We start from the raw sequence: 16,247 nt of genomic DNA, 5'->3' as shown, positions 1-16,247 counted from the left end.
GTTAACTCTAGGGGCAATCAGGGGGTTAAACCTTTATTGGGGGGTGATAGGGAGCTACCCTGGACCTAACACTAACTGCCCTGACAGTTTTTACTTTTACAACTGACACTGAATGCATTGATCAGTAAATAAATGATCAATGCAATCAGTGACACTGTGACTGGGGGGGGAGGGGGATCGGGGGGGGGGGGTTTGTGTGCCTGTGTGTACCTACATGTCAGTGTAGTGTTGGTGCACACTTACTTTTTGTCTTCTCCTCGTAGTCCGGTCAAAAAGACCGCCCTGAGGAGAATGACATCACTTCCTCCTTCCTGTGTATACAATACACAGTGGGAGGAAGCTTGTCATTGGCCAGGAGCGATCGAGAGGGGATGGCCAGAAACCAACGGCCATCCCCTCATCACGGATCGCTCCTGCAGCGAACCGGACCGCCGTATCCAGCGGGAGGGGGTCCGATCGGACCCCCCACCCGCTGGAAGGCAGGCACGTACATGTACGTGCTTGTGCCTGCCTGTGCCATTGTAATGACGTACAATGGCAATACGGCGGTCCTTAAGTGGTTAGCTGACACTACTGTCCAACTTTAGGAAAGGCTCCTGCATTACTTTGGTCTGACTTTGATACAACTTCAGAGTGTAAAAAGTCACATCAAAGTCCTATAAAAGTTGCATTGAAACCACGCCATTTTGTAATTGGGCTTGTGTGAATTGAGCCTAAGTCTGTGTTGTAAGGCATAATGTTTAGTATTTCCAGAGCTTTTTTCTTAGAGCATAGTTGCAGGTACTTTTCTATTCTATGAATGGTGGAAGTGCTGTATGACCTACTCCATGTGGTCAATGTGCAGTGAGGAAACCACTTGAAGCTGCACAGAACCAGGTCTTACTGTATGTAGCACAGATTACTACAATGATTTACAGTATCTCCAGTGGCCCAGATATCAGCCATGTATAGTTTCATGGAGTAAAGCTGGTTCAATGTAAGTATGCTAAAACAAATTAAAAAAATATCATTCCTGCAATTTATCTTTAACAGCATGGGTGTTAAAGCTCAGATACTAAGGGATAGTGGTTTATGCAAATCACTTGTTCAGTAGGCTAGGAAATCCACTTCTTGCATATTCTACCATCGCTATTGGAAAGCATATTTCGCATGGTGCAAGGCACTGAAATTCAATCTCAGGACATACTCCATGGGATGCATCCTGACTTTTCTTCAGATTGGTGTGGATCAATGTTTGGCCCAGAGTTCTATCAAGGGTCAGATCTCAGCTTTAGCGATTTAAAGACTGCTTGCCTCTCACCCTTTGGTAAAAGTCTTTGTATGGGGAAGGGGGTGGGGAGTTACTTACACAGTTAAGCCTACTGTATATGTTTATCTGTTAATGTCCTGGACTTCAACCTAGTTCTGTCAGTTTTTAAAAAACTGCTGTTTTGGCAGCTTTTTCGTGTAAGGAACCTTTTCATGTGCTTCATAGAGCGAAGACTGTCTTGAGACCTAAGGGCTCTCTCGGTGGCTGGTGCTCAATTTTTTGGGGGGGGGGGGGGGGGCTCAAACAAACTGAAAAATTAAACTGTTAGTAATGCAGGGCTATAATAATAGCCATTTATCAAGTGATTATGTATCAATACTGCTAGATATACAGTGCCTTGCGAAAGTATTCGGCCCCCTTGAACTTTTCAACCTTTTGCCACATTTCAGACTTCAAACATAAAGATATAAAAATTTAATTTTTTGTGAAGAATCACCAACATGTGGGACACAATTTTGAAGTGGAACAAAATCTATTGGATAATTTAAACTTTTTTAGCAAATAAAAAACTGAAAAGTGGTGCGTGCAAAATTATTCGGCCCCTTTACTTTCAGTGCAGCAAACTCACTCCAGAAGTTCAGCGAGGATCTCTGAATGATCCAATGTTGTCCTAAATGACTGATGGTGATAAATAGAATCCACCTGTGTGTAATCAAGTCTCTGTATAAATGCACCTGCACTGTGATAGTCTCAGGGTTCTGTTCAAAGCGCAGACAGCATCATGAAGACCAAGGAACACACCAGGCAGGTCCGTAATACTGTTGTGGAGAAGTTTAAAGCCGGATTTGGATACAAAAAGATTTCCCAAGCTTTAAACATCCCAAGGAGCACTGTGCAAGCGATCATTTTGAAATGGAAGGAGTATCAGACCACTGCAAATCTACCAAGACCTGGCCGTCCCTCTAAACTTTCAGCTCAGACAAGGAGAAGAATGATCAGAGATGCAGCCAAGAGGCCCATGATCACTTTGGATGAACTGCAGAGAACTACAGCTTAGGTGGAAGAGTCTGTCCATAGGACAACAATCAGTAGTACACTGCACAAATCTGGCCTTTATGGAAGAGTGGCAAGAAGAAAGCCATTTCTCAAAGATATCCATAGAAAGTCTCCCCTAAAGTTTGCCACAAGCCACCTGGGAGACACACCAAACATGTGGAAGAAGGTGCTCTGGTCAGATGAAACCAAAATCAAACTTTTTGCCCACAATGCAAACCGATATGTTTGGCGTAAAAGCAACACAGCTCATCACCCTCAACACACCATCCCCACTGTCAAACATGGTGGTGTCAGCATCATGGTTTGGGCCTGCTTTTCTTCAGCAGGAACAGGGAAGATGGTTAAAATTGAGGGGAAGATGGATGCAGCCAAATACAGGACCATTCTGGATGAAAACCTGTTGGAGTCTGCAAAAGACCTGAAACTGGGACGGAGATTTATCTTCCAACAAGACAATGATCCCAAACATACAGCAAAATCTACAAAGGAATGGTTCACAAAGAAACGTATCCAGGTGTTAGAATGGCCAAGTCAAAGTCCAGACCTGAATCCAATCGAGAATCTGTGGAAAGAGCTGAAAACTGCTGTTCACAAACGCTCTCCATCCAACCTCACTGAGCTCGAGCTGTTTTGCAAGGAAGAATGGGCAAGAATTTCAGTCTCTCGATGTGCAAAACTGATAGAGACATACCCCAAGCGACTTGCAGCTGTAATCGCAGCAAAAGGTGACTCTACAAAGTATGAACGCAAGGGGGCCGAATAATTTTGCACGCCCCATTTTTCATTTTTTTATTTAAAAAAGTTTCAAAAATCCAATAGATTTCGTTCCACTTCATAATTGTGTCCCACTTGTTGGTGATTCTTCACAAAAAATAAAAATGTTATATCTTTATGTTTGAAGCCTGAAATGTGGCAAAAGGTTGAAAAGATCAAGGGGGCCGAATACTTTCGCAAGGCACTGTAACTGTGCCCATCATATACAGTCTCACTGTCGCCCATCACATGCAGACCCACAACGCCACAGCCATGTTTACTGCACAAACTTGCAGGGTAGTTGTGGGGCACCCTATTCATGGTAAAATGCCATTTAATTTTTGCCATTAAACAGCATTGAGTGGCTGCATCTCTTTTCAGGTGGGGGGTCTGGGGTGGCAAAACTTTTGCTCAACTGCCTGCTTGTACTGCCCCTCCCAGCTGTGTGAATGTGCCCCTAAGGTCTTCTTTACAATTGTGGTCTCAGATCTGGGCATTCCTCTCTAAGGGTCCACATATTGACTGTCTGCCCGACACCCTTTCCATCCCAGATGACTTTTTGTCTTTTACCTGTTCAGCAGCTCAGTACATTCTCTGCACTCGTTAAAGATGGCCATAGAACAGATGATTCTTTTTATTATTTCATTCCTGGTATGGCCACCCTAAATGAGTGCAAAGAATGTACTGAGCTGTTGAACGGGTAAAAGAGATAAAAAGTAATGTGGGATGGAAAGGGTGTCTGTCAGTGATGGGAATGCTATATGATATATATGAAGATATATGTGAGGGGAGCGCAAACCGCAGAAAGTGAAGGAGAGGATCGGTGTGATAGGGAAGATGTAGAGACTTCCATTACACGGAGAGAGGGGGAAGTAAAGTTGGAGGTGAAAGGTGCTGCTGTAGCCGCAGTCAGGACAATGCCAATAGCCCCTTCCTGCCCCCAGTCTTGGCCCTGCATGTACTGTACCTTTTCTGTGTTTCCAGGTATCCCTCTGTGTGCACTGCTGGCTGGCGAGTCTGCCACAGGGAGATGGATGGAGGACATGGACTACTGCCTCTGAATGCTGCATGGACCTATGCCTGCCACCAATCTTCTCCTGCCGATTCCCTCTGCACTTACTTGCTGAAGGAGGCAGGCAGTTTGTGAGCCGATTCACTCCTCCGCTAGCAGCACAGGGACTGAGAGAGCTGGTAGCAGCAGGCGGGGAGGTGTACAAGAGTGTCTGAGTGGAGGAGTCCTTCCAACCTAATCAGGACATTGTATTTCTATCCCTCTGCTACATCCCAAGGGGATTCTCTCCATTGTTTTGAGCCAGTACAGGATGTTAGAGTTTAACTCTCCACTACAACATCTTTTAGTGTGACGACTGCCTTCTTGTCATTCAAAGAGCTCATATGGGGGGTTACCTGTCTCTAACTCCAGCAGTTCTAGATCAGTAAGTGCTCCTTAGGCTTTTTAACATCAGGCATCTGTTTTCCCAGATTGCAAGACTGCCACCTGGTCTTTCTAGGTGGATGCTAGCTTCAGGCATAATGTTTGCAAGGGAGCATATCTGCAGGAGGCAGAGAAACAGTAGTACACTAATCTTTTCAGTGAAGAACTGTGCAGGGGAATGTGTCAGTCCAAGTCTGTCCGTTTAGATTAGAGGCTGGTTGTGCTCCAAGGTAGAATGGAAACAAGAAAACTAACCTTTTGTGGGATGAATGTGCTTCCATGGCTATCATGGTCAGTTTGAAATGAGAAAGCAGGATGACTGGCAGGATCACCAGGCATTTCATATAAAGGAAGCAATTCAAAGGGAACATGATACCTTGTCAAGTACATGGTATAACACACATACCTGGAATATGATGTGCTTTTTTTTTCTTCCCAGTGATTAGCTGTGCAGGGAGTGTGTCGGCACAGGTCTGCTCTTTGCATTACAGGCAGACTGTCCTCCCAAGTAGAATGCAAAAAGAAAACTCACTGCCCTGGGATGAATGTGCTTCTATTCCTTTTAAAAAAAAATTATTCTTTATTGACTTTTTCCTTTAATACAAAATTTCATAATGACAAATAGAAGGAGACAGAAGAAAAATAAAAATAATAAAAAGAGGAGGCAATATTTAAAAAATTGCATTCAAAACATTTTCCAGCACTTGACCTTTCCTTCATTTCCCCAGTGCAATACATACCACCCACCCTTATTCCCTCCCCTCCCATCTCTTAGCGCTTGTCTGGCACACCATCCCTTTCTTCCCATCTTTGTAAATGTTACCAGATATACCCATAAGCAGCAGCTCTTTTTCCTTTCCTTTTTCCTTCACCCTTACTAAATAACAATCCTATAATACTGTTTATCAGCACCTTTTAGATATCTTTTTTGGGATATATTCTCTGAGTTATCTCTTTTCCTAGTTTTTACCTCAAACTTTCCCTGGCTCCTTCTCTATCAGGGAGGGCTGCCCGTTTACTTAAGCCATGGCTTCCACATCTTTTTGAATTCTTTGAGGTTTCCTCTTTTTATGTAGACTACTTTCTCCTTCCATATTACTTAATTTATGTTAGGAGTTCATTCACAATCTGTCTCTTTGATTGCCACCTTTGCCCAATCAATTTTCTTACCTGGAACAGACACCGTAACACTGCCATTGTGATACTCCTGCTTTCTCCCAATTCATTCCTATATCCCAACACACAGAGCTTGGGTTCTGGTTCCAATGTTTTTCCAAAGATTTTATTTATGGTATCGATGACTCCCACCATGTATCAGAATAGCTTTGGACATCTTCACATCATATGTATGAGATCTCCAGTTCCCCGGCATCTAGGGCAGTCGGCTTTTACCAAAATTGAACAATCTCTTGGGAGTATAGTAAGCTCTGTGTATCAGCATCAAATGTGACGAAGGAGAGACTGATACCAACGGACCTATTTCCAGTATCTTTTTCCATTGCTCCTGTGTTATATTCCCTATGTCCTCCTCCCATCTTCTCTTTCCATTAGGATTCTAAATCTGAGCTAGGTCTATTATGTATCTGCCCGTAGAGCACAGAAATAAGCCCTCTTGTCTTGTCCGGTGAAAATATCCTTTGGAGGAGGGGAGTTTTGTTCCATTCTGGTATAAGTGTCTTAGACTGAGCTGCTAGTGAATGACTAATCTGTAAATATCTATAAAATGAATTACGTGGTATGTCATATTCTTTTCTCAGGTCCATGAATGTTTTTAGGGTGTTTCCATCGTATAATTGGATCAGCCTGATTATGCCCTGTTTTTCCTATTCTTCAACCCTTACTATTGATGCCAGCTCCTGCGGGTTCTAATTGTTCCAAAGGGGGGTATACGCTAATATCCCTGTATATCCGATCAATATTTTAACTGTTTTCCAAACCTTTATAACCATTTGTATTATAGGATTCTTATGGATAAAAGATTTCACTTCCAACTTATCTACTATGGTATTATGAGGAGCTCCTGCCAGCATTATTCTCCCGCTTACATTGCCCCCACCCGTTATATCGCATCCCATTAAATGTTGCAATTGTGCTGCTAAGTAGTAGCTTCTGGGATGGGGCACTGCCAGGCCCTCCTCATCTGTCAGCAACAGCAGCCTTTGCAGCCTGATCCTTGCCCGACCCTTTTTTCAGATCAACTCCCTGAAAAGGGTTTCAAATTTTTTTAAACCATTTTTTACAAATCCACGCTGGAGTGTTATGTAACCGATATAACAATTGGGGCATCCATATCATTTTGATTAGACTGCATCTGTCTAATACCGACAGAGGAATCCGGCTCCAAATTTTACATTTTTGTTTAAATTGAATCAATAATGGTGTTATATTTTTGCTAATATATTGATTAAGATCTGTTGTCAAGTATATGCCCAGGTATTTCATTGCATCTACCACTTTTAATTGGGGCATTTCAAACACAATCGGGGTGTCAATAGGGTGCACTGGCAGCAGTTTCTCTCCCAATCTCCCAATTTATTACTAAGCCCGTGAATCTTCTAAACTCCCCTTCATTGCCATTCTCGGAGATTGACTGGTATCACCCAAAAAGAGAAGAATGTCATCAGTATATAATGCGATTCTTTCCTCTCCTATCTTCCTTTGGAAGCCGCTCATCCCTGAGCTTGACCTTATTGCAATTGCCAATGGTTCCATTGCGAGGGCAAAGAGCAGGGGTGACAATGGGCACCCCTGTCTTTTCCCACTGCTCATTTAAATTTTTCCTGAGTATTCATTAATAATTCTGAGTTTAGCGTTGGATCATTATACAGCATTTTTTCCATCCAATAAAGGAAGGTCCAAACCCGAATTTCTCCAAGACACACCAGACATACTCCCACTCAAGGCTATCAAAAGCCTCGTTCACGTCCAAGGGCAAAATAGCTCTTGATCCCATGCCTTCTGATGGAGTCTGGATATTCAGAAATGCCCTTCTAATATTCATAGTAGTAGATCTATTAACAATAAATCCTGTTTGGTCTGGATGAACTGAACGTGTTTTGGAGCAATTTTATTCAGTCTGTCAGATAATACCCTAGCTAGCATTTTAACATCTGAGCACAACTGGGATATCTTTATGTATCACTATATTGCCTCTGACATTGAGGCTGGCAGTTTCCCCTCTAACTCCGCTCCCCTCAATGTCCTAAGCAACTTGGGGAGTAACACTTCCCCATAGTGTTTATATATCTCCATTGAAAGTCTGTCTGGCCCAGGAGATTTTTGATTGGCCGTTCCGGCCACTGCCTGCTGTAGCTCCCTCAGGGTTATTGGACCATCCAAATCTTCTCTATCCTCTCTGGAAATAACCGGTATCTCCACATTTTCTAAAAATTGATTAATTTCTCCCCCACCCCAATCTCTGAGATTTGTACAATTCCTTGTAATAATCCCTAAATGTGTCTACAATCTCTCTTGTGCTTCCATTCCTAGTGTGGTCAGTTTGAAATAGGAAAGCAGGGGGACTGGCAGAATCACCAGGTATTTCGCACAAAGGAAACAAAGCAATCTCAGGATACTTTTTATTTTATACAAATATATGGTACAAAAGAATGCACATGAGGAAAATTAAAAGTTGGGGGTAACATACACTTTAACCACTCACCGAGCAGCCACCGTCATTGGTGGATATTTATTATAGCTATTTTTTTGTTTATAGTGCAAAAAATAAAAACCGCGGAGGTGATTAAATACCACCAAAGAATGCTCTATTTGTGGGGGAAAAAGGATGCAATTTTGTTTGTGTACAACGTCGTATGACCGCACAATTGTCAGTTAAAGCGACGCAGTGCCAAATTGTAAAAAGTGCCCTGGTCAGGTAGGGGTTAAAATCAACTGACGTGGTTAAAGGCGCTAAAAGTTCTGAAATTATCTATTTTTGTCTCTCTTTTTGACATCACAGAAACCTGACATTTTAACAGGGGTGTGTAGTCTTTTTTAATATCTCCATTATGTTTTCATATACACACATCAGTCCCTGACCTCAAGGCGCTTAATAACATTAATACATACTAGGGCCAATTTAAACAGGAGCCAATTAACTTACCAGCATGTCTTTGGAGTGTGGGAGGAAACTCATGCATGCATAGGGAGAACATGCAAACTCTACGCAAGTAGTGACGTGGTTGGGATTCAACCCTAGTGCTGCTAGGCGGAAGTGCTAACCACGTACCCACACTGCTAAATACACCTAATGTATCATTTATCTATGTAGATTTTGAGGCATTTGCTCTGAGACACAAACCATTTGAGATAATCTAGGAAGTGCTACACACATGATCAACACAATGTTAATTTTGTGTTTAAAAGCCATAACTGAAGTTTTTTTTTTTTTTTTTCACAGGTTCTTAGTACAATTCAAACAAGACAAGGTCTGTGTGAAATTCATCCAAGGAACTCAAAAGAATGGCAATGTCCCCACTTGCAAGAGGAAAAACAATCGCCTTCTTGAGGTGGCTGTACCCTAACAGCACTATTTTTAAAGTATGGACATGTTCAAATTTAACTTCATAGTTTTTAGAGATTGGGAGGAGGGGGGCATTTTTTTAATATTTTGAGTTGTGCCAAAAGCAGATGGTAATGTTCTGGATCCAACAATGTAAGCTTTTACATAAAAACAGCTGCATAAAAAGTCGTTATCTCCTACAATTTATTTGACACAAATATTTATGTCCCGTTGGCTGCTGATCAAATTCTATCAGAGCACATTTGAGGAGTTTGACCCACAGCTTCCTATGCAATTCAGTTAAATCTCCAAGTATCCAGAAATAGAGTTTAAACTACACATTTCATTAATCCTTGAAATTGCGTTCTTGGTTTCTAAGAAATAATACAGTTTCTGTTCCAGCTATTACAGTCATAGCTCAGAGTGACTGAGAAAAGAAAGAAAGAGAATCGAAGCCTGCCCAGTGGAGCGTTATAAGTTGCCTTCACGCACATTACACTTGTAAAAATCTTTGAACTACTACTAAACATGTGCAGACTGCAGTTACTATGTCACATATAACAGAGCGCTACTGTTTAATAAAAAAACATTTTTTTGTTTTCTTTTTTTAACCTGAAAACTGACTAGTTGGTTATATTGAATCACTTTTTTTAAAATACGGTAGTTTTTTTTGGCTTTTTTTCCATACACGATTATTGCTTGCCATCTTATAATGTGACTGTAATCATCTAATTGTGGCAAAGATTTATTGAAATGCATCATGCTGTGTTATGGATACACCCGTGTATTAGCTATGAATATTATGTGCATCTAATCGCACAGTAATCCCTTCAAATGATATCTGAAAATTACTACAAATTCTATCTTAAAATTACTGCAAAAGCCATTTTGTATTTTTAAAGAGTTGTCATGAGAAAAACAAAGGGACTGCATGTGCTGATTTCCATCTAGAAATACTCATCATGCTAGTCCTCTGGCTTCAGTGCATTTACATTGATTTAATTTGGTGTTTGCTTGTTCTAGGTCTGTGACTCAAAAAAACTTTAAAGCCAGACCCAGCCAAACAACTAAACCTTTTGAAAAGTATATCAGCAATTGCATTTTTTTTTCTTTAATTTCCCTTAATATTTTACAAATTGCCATTCCATCATCTCCATCTGAAGCTAGCTAAAAGGTTTTCCAACAAGGTTAAAAATGTATTTACACATGTGCATTTGAGGGACCTATAAAAATATCTACAAAGTAGAAAGTGAAAATACACAAGGAAGTGTTCTGAAAATGTATGCATATATTTTTAAATGCAACTAGCATGATTGGTGTTGGCCTTCCTGCACAACCACAATTCGGCTTTGAGAGTGAGGGGGCAGCACTTGGAGCAAATCTGAGCAGTCCACATGTGCTGACAAGGAATATACTGACAGGATGAGAGAGAGAACTTTATCAGTCTTTTGCTGATCACTGTGTAGTTACAGACTGGAGGAAGAGAGTCGCTAGAGCCTCAGAGGTATATCTGCAATGTGATATTAAAGACACTGCTGCTTCTGACTGTAAGGGCCCATGCACACAGGACTTTTTTTTACAGCTGCTGTTAGGGGCATCTGATTTTTTTTTTTTTTAACTGCCTCTAAATGCCCCTTGTTTGCCTATGTGTCCATGCACGCATAAACTTTCAGAGGTGTTTGGAGGCATAAGCAGTAGAAAAAAACGACAGCCTGTGCGTCCAAAGGCAGAGGTTGTTGAGCTGTAAAAATGAAAAATGGCAAAAAACGCTGCTAAAAGCTTGTTACTTAGCCACGTTTGGCGGTTTTACTTTATAGGGAGTGTTTTTACTGAAAAAACTTGGAAAAACTTCCATAAACGCTATTCAGGCCTTAATCTCAGGAGATTTGGTGATTTCAGTACAGTGCTACTTACTGTTCTCCTTGTTGGACGTTCTTAGATCAGAAAGCAAAAACCTGTCTCTACCAAGATGTCCAATTCGACACAGTGCAGAGCAGGGCATGGTAAGTCAGTAGTGGGGGGAAGATCAGTTGCAGAAAGACCACAGGGAAAACTAGTGACTATTCCTTTGCCCCCAGCCTACCTTTTTTGCATACATCTACCAAAGTTTCGTTCCTCTTTAAGATTTATATACAAGGTTGATTTTATGTTCTTACCCTCAGGATTGAATCCTATTGCTACTCAACAATTTCTGAAACAAAAACTATGAAAAAACGATGAAGCTGGAATTCCACTTTAACCTATACTTTTTTTGGTATACATCAACCAGAACCACATACAACTGTTACTGCCATAGTTATGTCTCTTATTAGGGTTCAGCTGCCTTTTACAACTTAAGTGTTGCTAAAAATAAAAAGGTCACAGGACATAACCTACAGACAGTAGGGTATGACCCTTGTGCTAATGCCTTTTCTGTTGGGTGAAATCCTCCTCCATCCATATCCCCCCCCCCCCCCCAACTAAATAGGCTGTCACAGGCTCTCATCAAGAGTGCCCAATTATGGCCACCCTTTCTTTTTAGCTACTCTAGTTATATAAGCCATACTACAGTTAGTATGTCCTCCTGACTGTAAATGATGTCCCTTCTGCTGATTTTGGGGTTTATTTTTGCTGTACTTGGGCTTCAAGGCTTCTAAATATGCTACGTAGTTTACTTTTTGAGGTTGTACTTTTTAAACAGTGCCTTAATAGTGGCTGTTTAGTTGATATTACTGGTGACATAATTATGGGTATTGTCAAATAAGGTTAAAACAATTGTCAACTTTTTTTTTATTTTGACCATTTTAGGGGAGGAAGGCCTCTCACTTCTGCACCACTGATGGTGGTCACTGAGACAGGAGCAAAAATGAACTTACCTGTGTCTGCAACCGGAACAAATACAACATAAAGATAGTTGTTTTTTTTAAGTGGGAATTGGTTAGAAATTCCTGTTTTATTGTTTGTGCCAATATTTGGGAATTTCCTTCCTGACCACCTGTCAGTAGAACAGGAAGTGAGAAGGAATCCCTCCATGAAGACACAGACAATGTTATAACCTTGACAATGTTTCTATCCCTTCATCACACTATCCAAAACAAACCAAGCTCTGGCTGGAGTTTACATTATTTTTGAAAAGCCGCAAAATAGATTAATTTCACAATGCTAACACACCAAAATAAAGACCATTTTATTTTTAGCTGAGTAATGAAAATTTGTCTAAAAAAAAAAAAAAAGAGAGAGACCCCTAACCCAACTCCTCCAAATCTGCCCCTCCCCACCCTAAAGGTCCTATAGTGTATCTATCTTAATCTGTTTTTTTTTTGTTTTTTTTACTTTTTTGAGTCGATCCTGTAGCACCACAGGTTCTTCACCTCTGCTCCAGGCTGGGCAGTCCTTATGCAGATAGGGGTGCTGACACGATGCTGTCAGCATTGCTCACTGCACCAGTACATCACCGCTCTGAATTGAAGGTGAGTATTGTAGCCTGTGCTGCTTTTTAAATCCAAAGGAGCTTTTATTCATATTAAAATGGACATAACCATCAATGTTGACAAAGACTCACACCTATGTTGTATATATTCAATTAAAGAATAGATAAGACAAGGTCTCTTTTAAGCTTAGTATACACGGGCCCAATGTCGGTTGGCATCGGCTGGTTAAATGGAGCCGGCATTCAGCTCGTGTGTACAGCGGCCAGCGGTGTACAGCGGTACAAAAAAGGTCTACCATAAGGGCATCAGATCAGTGCTCTCAGCCAATAGCTATCAGTTTTTGTTCTGAATGAAAAAAAAAAACTAGTGTGTACTAGGCTTCACACAGAAGAAATGTATTATATGGACATTTGGTAAGTTAGAAAATTGCTGAAGACAGATGAAATGATATACCTAATTACAGACTGGAATAAGTGCAAAATAATAAAGCAAAATCCACATAATTAGAGTATAATCAGTTGAGAACTGAGCTGTTTGTTTTAAGATAGGTCGGGGTCCAATTTTGATAAATACAAATTTAGCCTGGAGCTGGGCTGTAAAGCTTTGTGAATTTTAACTGGAATATTATAATGTGGCTCATAAGCTGAAAGCAATGTAGAGCCTCTGATCTAACCAATTGTTTCCCATTCAAGTTCTTGCTCACAGAATGACAGTTCAAGTATGTAGGACGAGTCTTTAAACAATTTGCAAATGAACAGATCTGCGCTATTCTCTTGATGTATGATCTACATGCATTGTTATTGCTTCCTTTAGAATTCAGTTGAAAGGTATTAAAATAGTATATTGCAAATCCTAATGAATTAAACCGGTGGATAATAAACTAGTAGATGACAAGTGTTGATTAAATTGAGAATTTTACAAATCGTTGCAGATACAGTGTGGGCCCCTCAATATTCCTTGTGAAAATATAAGCCATCCTCAGTGATTCTTCTTAGCACAATTTGTACATGTTAGCCTGATGCATAAACATATGATATACATTTTTGTAATGCTTATTTTAATTGTGTATTAAACAGAAGTTCAACATTTACTTGTATATTGTGATAAATCTTATGCAATGTGCAGAAATTATTGACTCTAATCTATATTTAACTGTATGGTGTAATAAAACAGCATATGAATAATTTTCAATATTTAAAAACCCAGAGAAGTAGGCTAACCAGGCTACATTCATACTGTTACGTAGTCAGTGTGATTTTTGTTTTCCTGCAGAAGATGGAGAAGAAACAGAATTGTGTTATTGTACTGTTTTCCATAGTACACTGCTGTCTTGCCTATACTTACTACTCATGTACTTGGTATTAAATATGCACGGAAGACCACAACTCTAGTCCTGCAGTATAAAGTATTCTCTGTGCCAGTTGCTGTTATTGATCTCAAACTATTGTTTTTCCTGTTTTATCTCGTGTTCAAAGAGGAATAATGTACTTTCATTTCATTATTAGTGGGGTCAAATGGATGTTCGTTTTCAGCCGCAGTGATGAGAAAATTTGAAGCATCAGAATATAAATTTTTTTTATTTTTTTTATGAATTATTTTCTAATAGTAAATGTGTTTTTATTCAGGAAAATCCATTAACTCAGAAATCTGTTAAAACCAAATGTCTAACTACTTGCAAACGACATTCGTCATGTCATCAAATACACTGATAAGAATTTTCATCCGAATCTTCATGCAAAAATTTGAAAAGCTGCTAGTGTGTGGCCATCTGTACAGTACATTTTGACAGATCTATATAACATATACAGAAAAGGGATGCACACAGAGAAAGCTAGCTGCATTGGATTGCATCATTGTGCCCTATGTTCATATTCTGTTTAAGTAGCTATATTCTGTATTCTAGCTATATAGTACAGACTAGTTGTTCTTAAAGTGGAGTTCCACCCATTTAAAATTCAGCAGCTACAAAAAGTGTAGCTGTTGACTTTTAATAATCAGACACTCACCTGTCCCACGGTTCAGCTATGTGGGCGCACAAAGCCTCCCTCGTCTCCCCCTCCTCTCCACTGTGCCGGCATTCTAATTGTGGGTGCCTGGCTGTGGCTTCACAGCCAGGCACTCGCTGCACTGTGTGCTCTGAATGTCTGGCCAATCTTCTGGGACCTGTGACCTATTCCAGAAGATTGTTGGGAAGGAGGGGGAGAGGTGAACTTCCTTCTGGCATCGTGGAGCCAGAGGAGGAAGTGGGAGCTTGGTGCCCTTAAAAACTGGGTACCTGCTCCCCCCCCCAAAAAAAAATGACATGCCAAATGTGGCATGTCAGGGGGTCGCTATCACTTAAAGCTGAAGTTACATTTTTGGGTGGAACTTCGCTTTAACTTGATGCATTTAGGTGCTTATTTATTGGAGTATGAACTCCACTGCCAATACACTGACAACAAATTTGAAGTGAACCTGTGCTTAAAATGATAGGCAAAGCAACAGATTTGATGCAATGCTTCTCTCTCCAGCATCATGCCACTAGGAGTAAAGAAAAGTAGCCCTAGGTAAGCTCCAAGTTGTGAACTGAAGCTCACAGGGCCAAGGATGTGACAGTGCTGAACGACTAATCCACAAGCTCTAACTCTGTCATGTGCTCCCTATACCCAGAAGTGCTGGGTATTTCTCTCTGCTCCTGGAAAGGAATAGGAGGGGGCAGCAGGAAAGGTGAGTTTGTACTGCTGAAAAGGCAGACATTTAACAAATCCTTTTGCTTTGTTCTGCATGAATTAAACTACAGATTTGCTTTAAAATTTACACTTCTGTAATGAATATAAGAACTAATAATGTGGATTATTGTAATGAAAACTTTTTCATATAGTATTTTGGGAGATCTACACTACTGTGCAAAAGTTTCAGGCAGGTGAAAATAAAAATGCTGTAAATTTAAAATGCTTTCAGAAATAGAAGTGTTAATTGTTTATTTTTATCGAGTAACAAAATGGGAAGTATATGAACAGAAGAGAAATCCAAATTAAATCAATATTTGATGTGACTACCCTTCAAAATAGCATAAGCTTTTCTAGTTCCATACAGTTTTTTTGAGGGAAAGCCACTAAAGCATTTGTTTTGTGTAGAGTGAAATATACCTGGTTGTCCCTCCTATTTTCTCTGTGACCCCTTTGCCAGGCTTAGATTGTGTAGATAAACTGGTGTCCTCTACTGAGCATGCTCATGTTTCCGTTCCCTTTTTAAGCTTTTCATTTCCTCTTTTTTCTTATCTGTGCTGCCCACATGAGTCATTTATGTGATGTATGTTACACTCCAGATAAATGAAAACCTACGCCCTCCCTCCATGTCCATGTTTCAGTTAATGACTGTGTTTCAACCTAAATTGATGACCATTAGCACCTGCTTTGGTATAATTGGTTAATCATACTGACTCTAATCCTACAAAATCCCTGACTTAAGTGTAAGAATTGATGCTGGTTTGAAGCCAAAAGGTAGTCACAACAATTGATTTAGATTTTTTTTTTGCCCACTGTGTAAATTAATAAAAATAAACAATGAATAAATATATTTAAAGCATTTTTACCTTACAGCATTTCTTCACACTTGCCTAAAGCTTTTTTCACAGTACTGTATACATGATGATCATTATTTCTCTGCTCATTTTGGAAGCTGTGACTATAGTAGAATTATGGGCCAGACCAGTTAGTCCGGCCTGGCTGCAAATTCACACTCTTCCAGTAGGATTCCAGGTTCATGAGCCAAATGGGAGATTTTATTTTTCTGGGTCTTCGAAGTCTGCCACAAGGACTCCTGCTAGTGAAATATGTTTAGACTGGCTTCAGGTAGGGCTGC

General features: G+C 40.3%; 1 protein-coding gene across 5 annotated transcripts in view; it reads left to right on the top strand.

The window, feature by feature from the left end:
- Positions 1 to 13,494, top strand: part of MYO1B (myosin IB) — a 420,293-nt gene extending 406,799 nt beyond the window's left edge. For all 5 annotated transcript variants that reach the window (XM_077448750.1, XM_077448748.1, XM_077448749.1 and 2 more), the window contains one exon: positions 8,893 to 13,494. In XM_077448750.1, the coding sequence (XP_077304876.1) occupies positions 8,893 to 9,016 (124 nt within the window). In that variant the 3' untranslated portion in view covers positions 9,017 to 13,494. The remainder of the gene's footprint in view (positions 1 to 8,892) is intronic.
- The last annotated feature ends 2,753 nt before the right edge of the window (positions 13,495 to 16,247 follow it).

The sequence above is a fragment of the Lithobates pipiens genome, unplaced genomic scaffold, assembly GCF_037356315.1.
Source record: "Lithobates pipiens isolate NorthernLeopardFrog02 unplaced genomic scaffold, aLitPip1_a1.2 Scaffold_22, whole genome shotgun sequence".
Taxonomy (NCBI): domain Eukaryota; kingdom Metazoa; phylum Chordata; class Amphibia; order Anura; family Ranidae; genus Lithobates; species Lithobates pipiens.
Note: the sequence above shows the minus strand (reverse complement) of the source record. Positions and strands in the feature narration are given on the sequence as shown.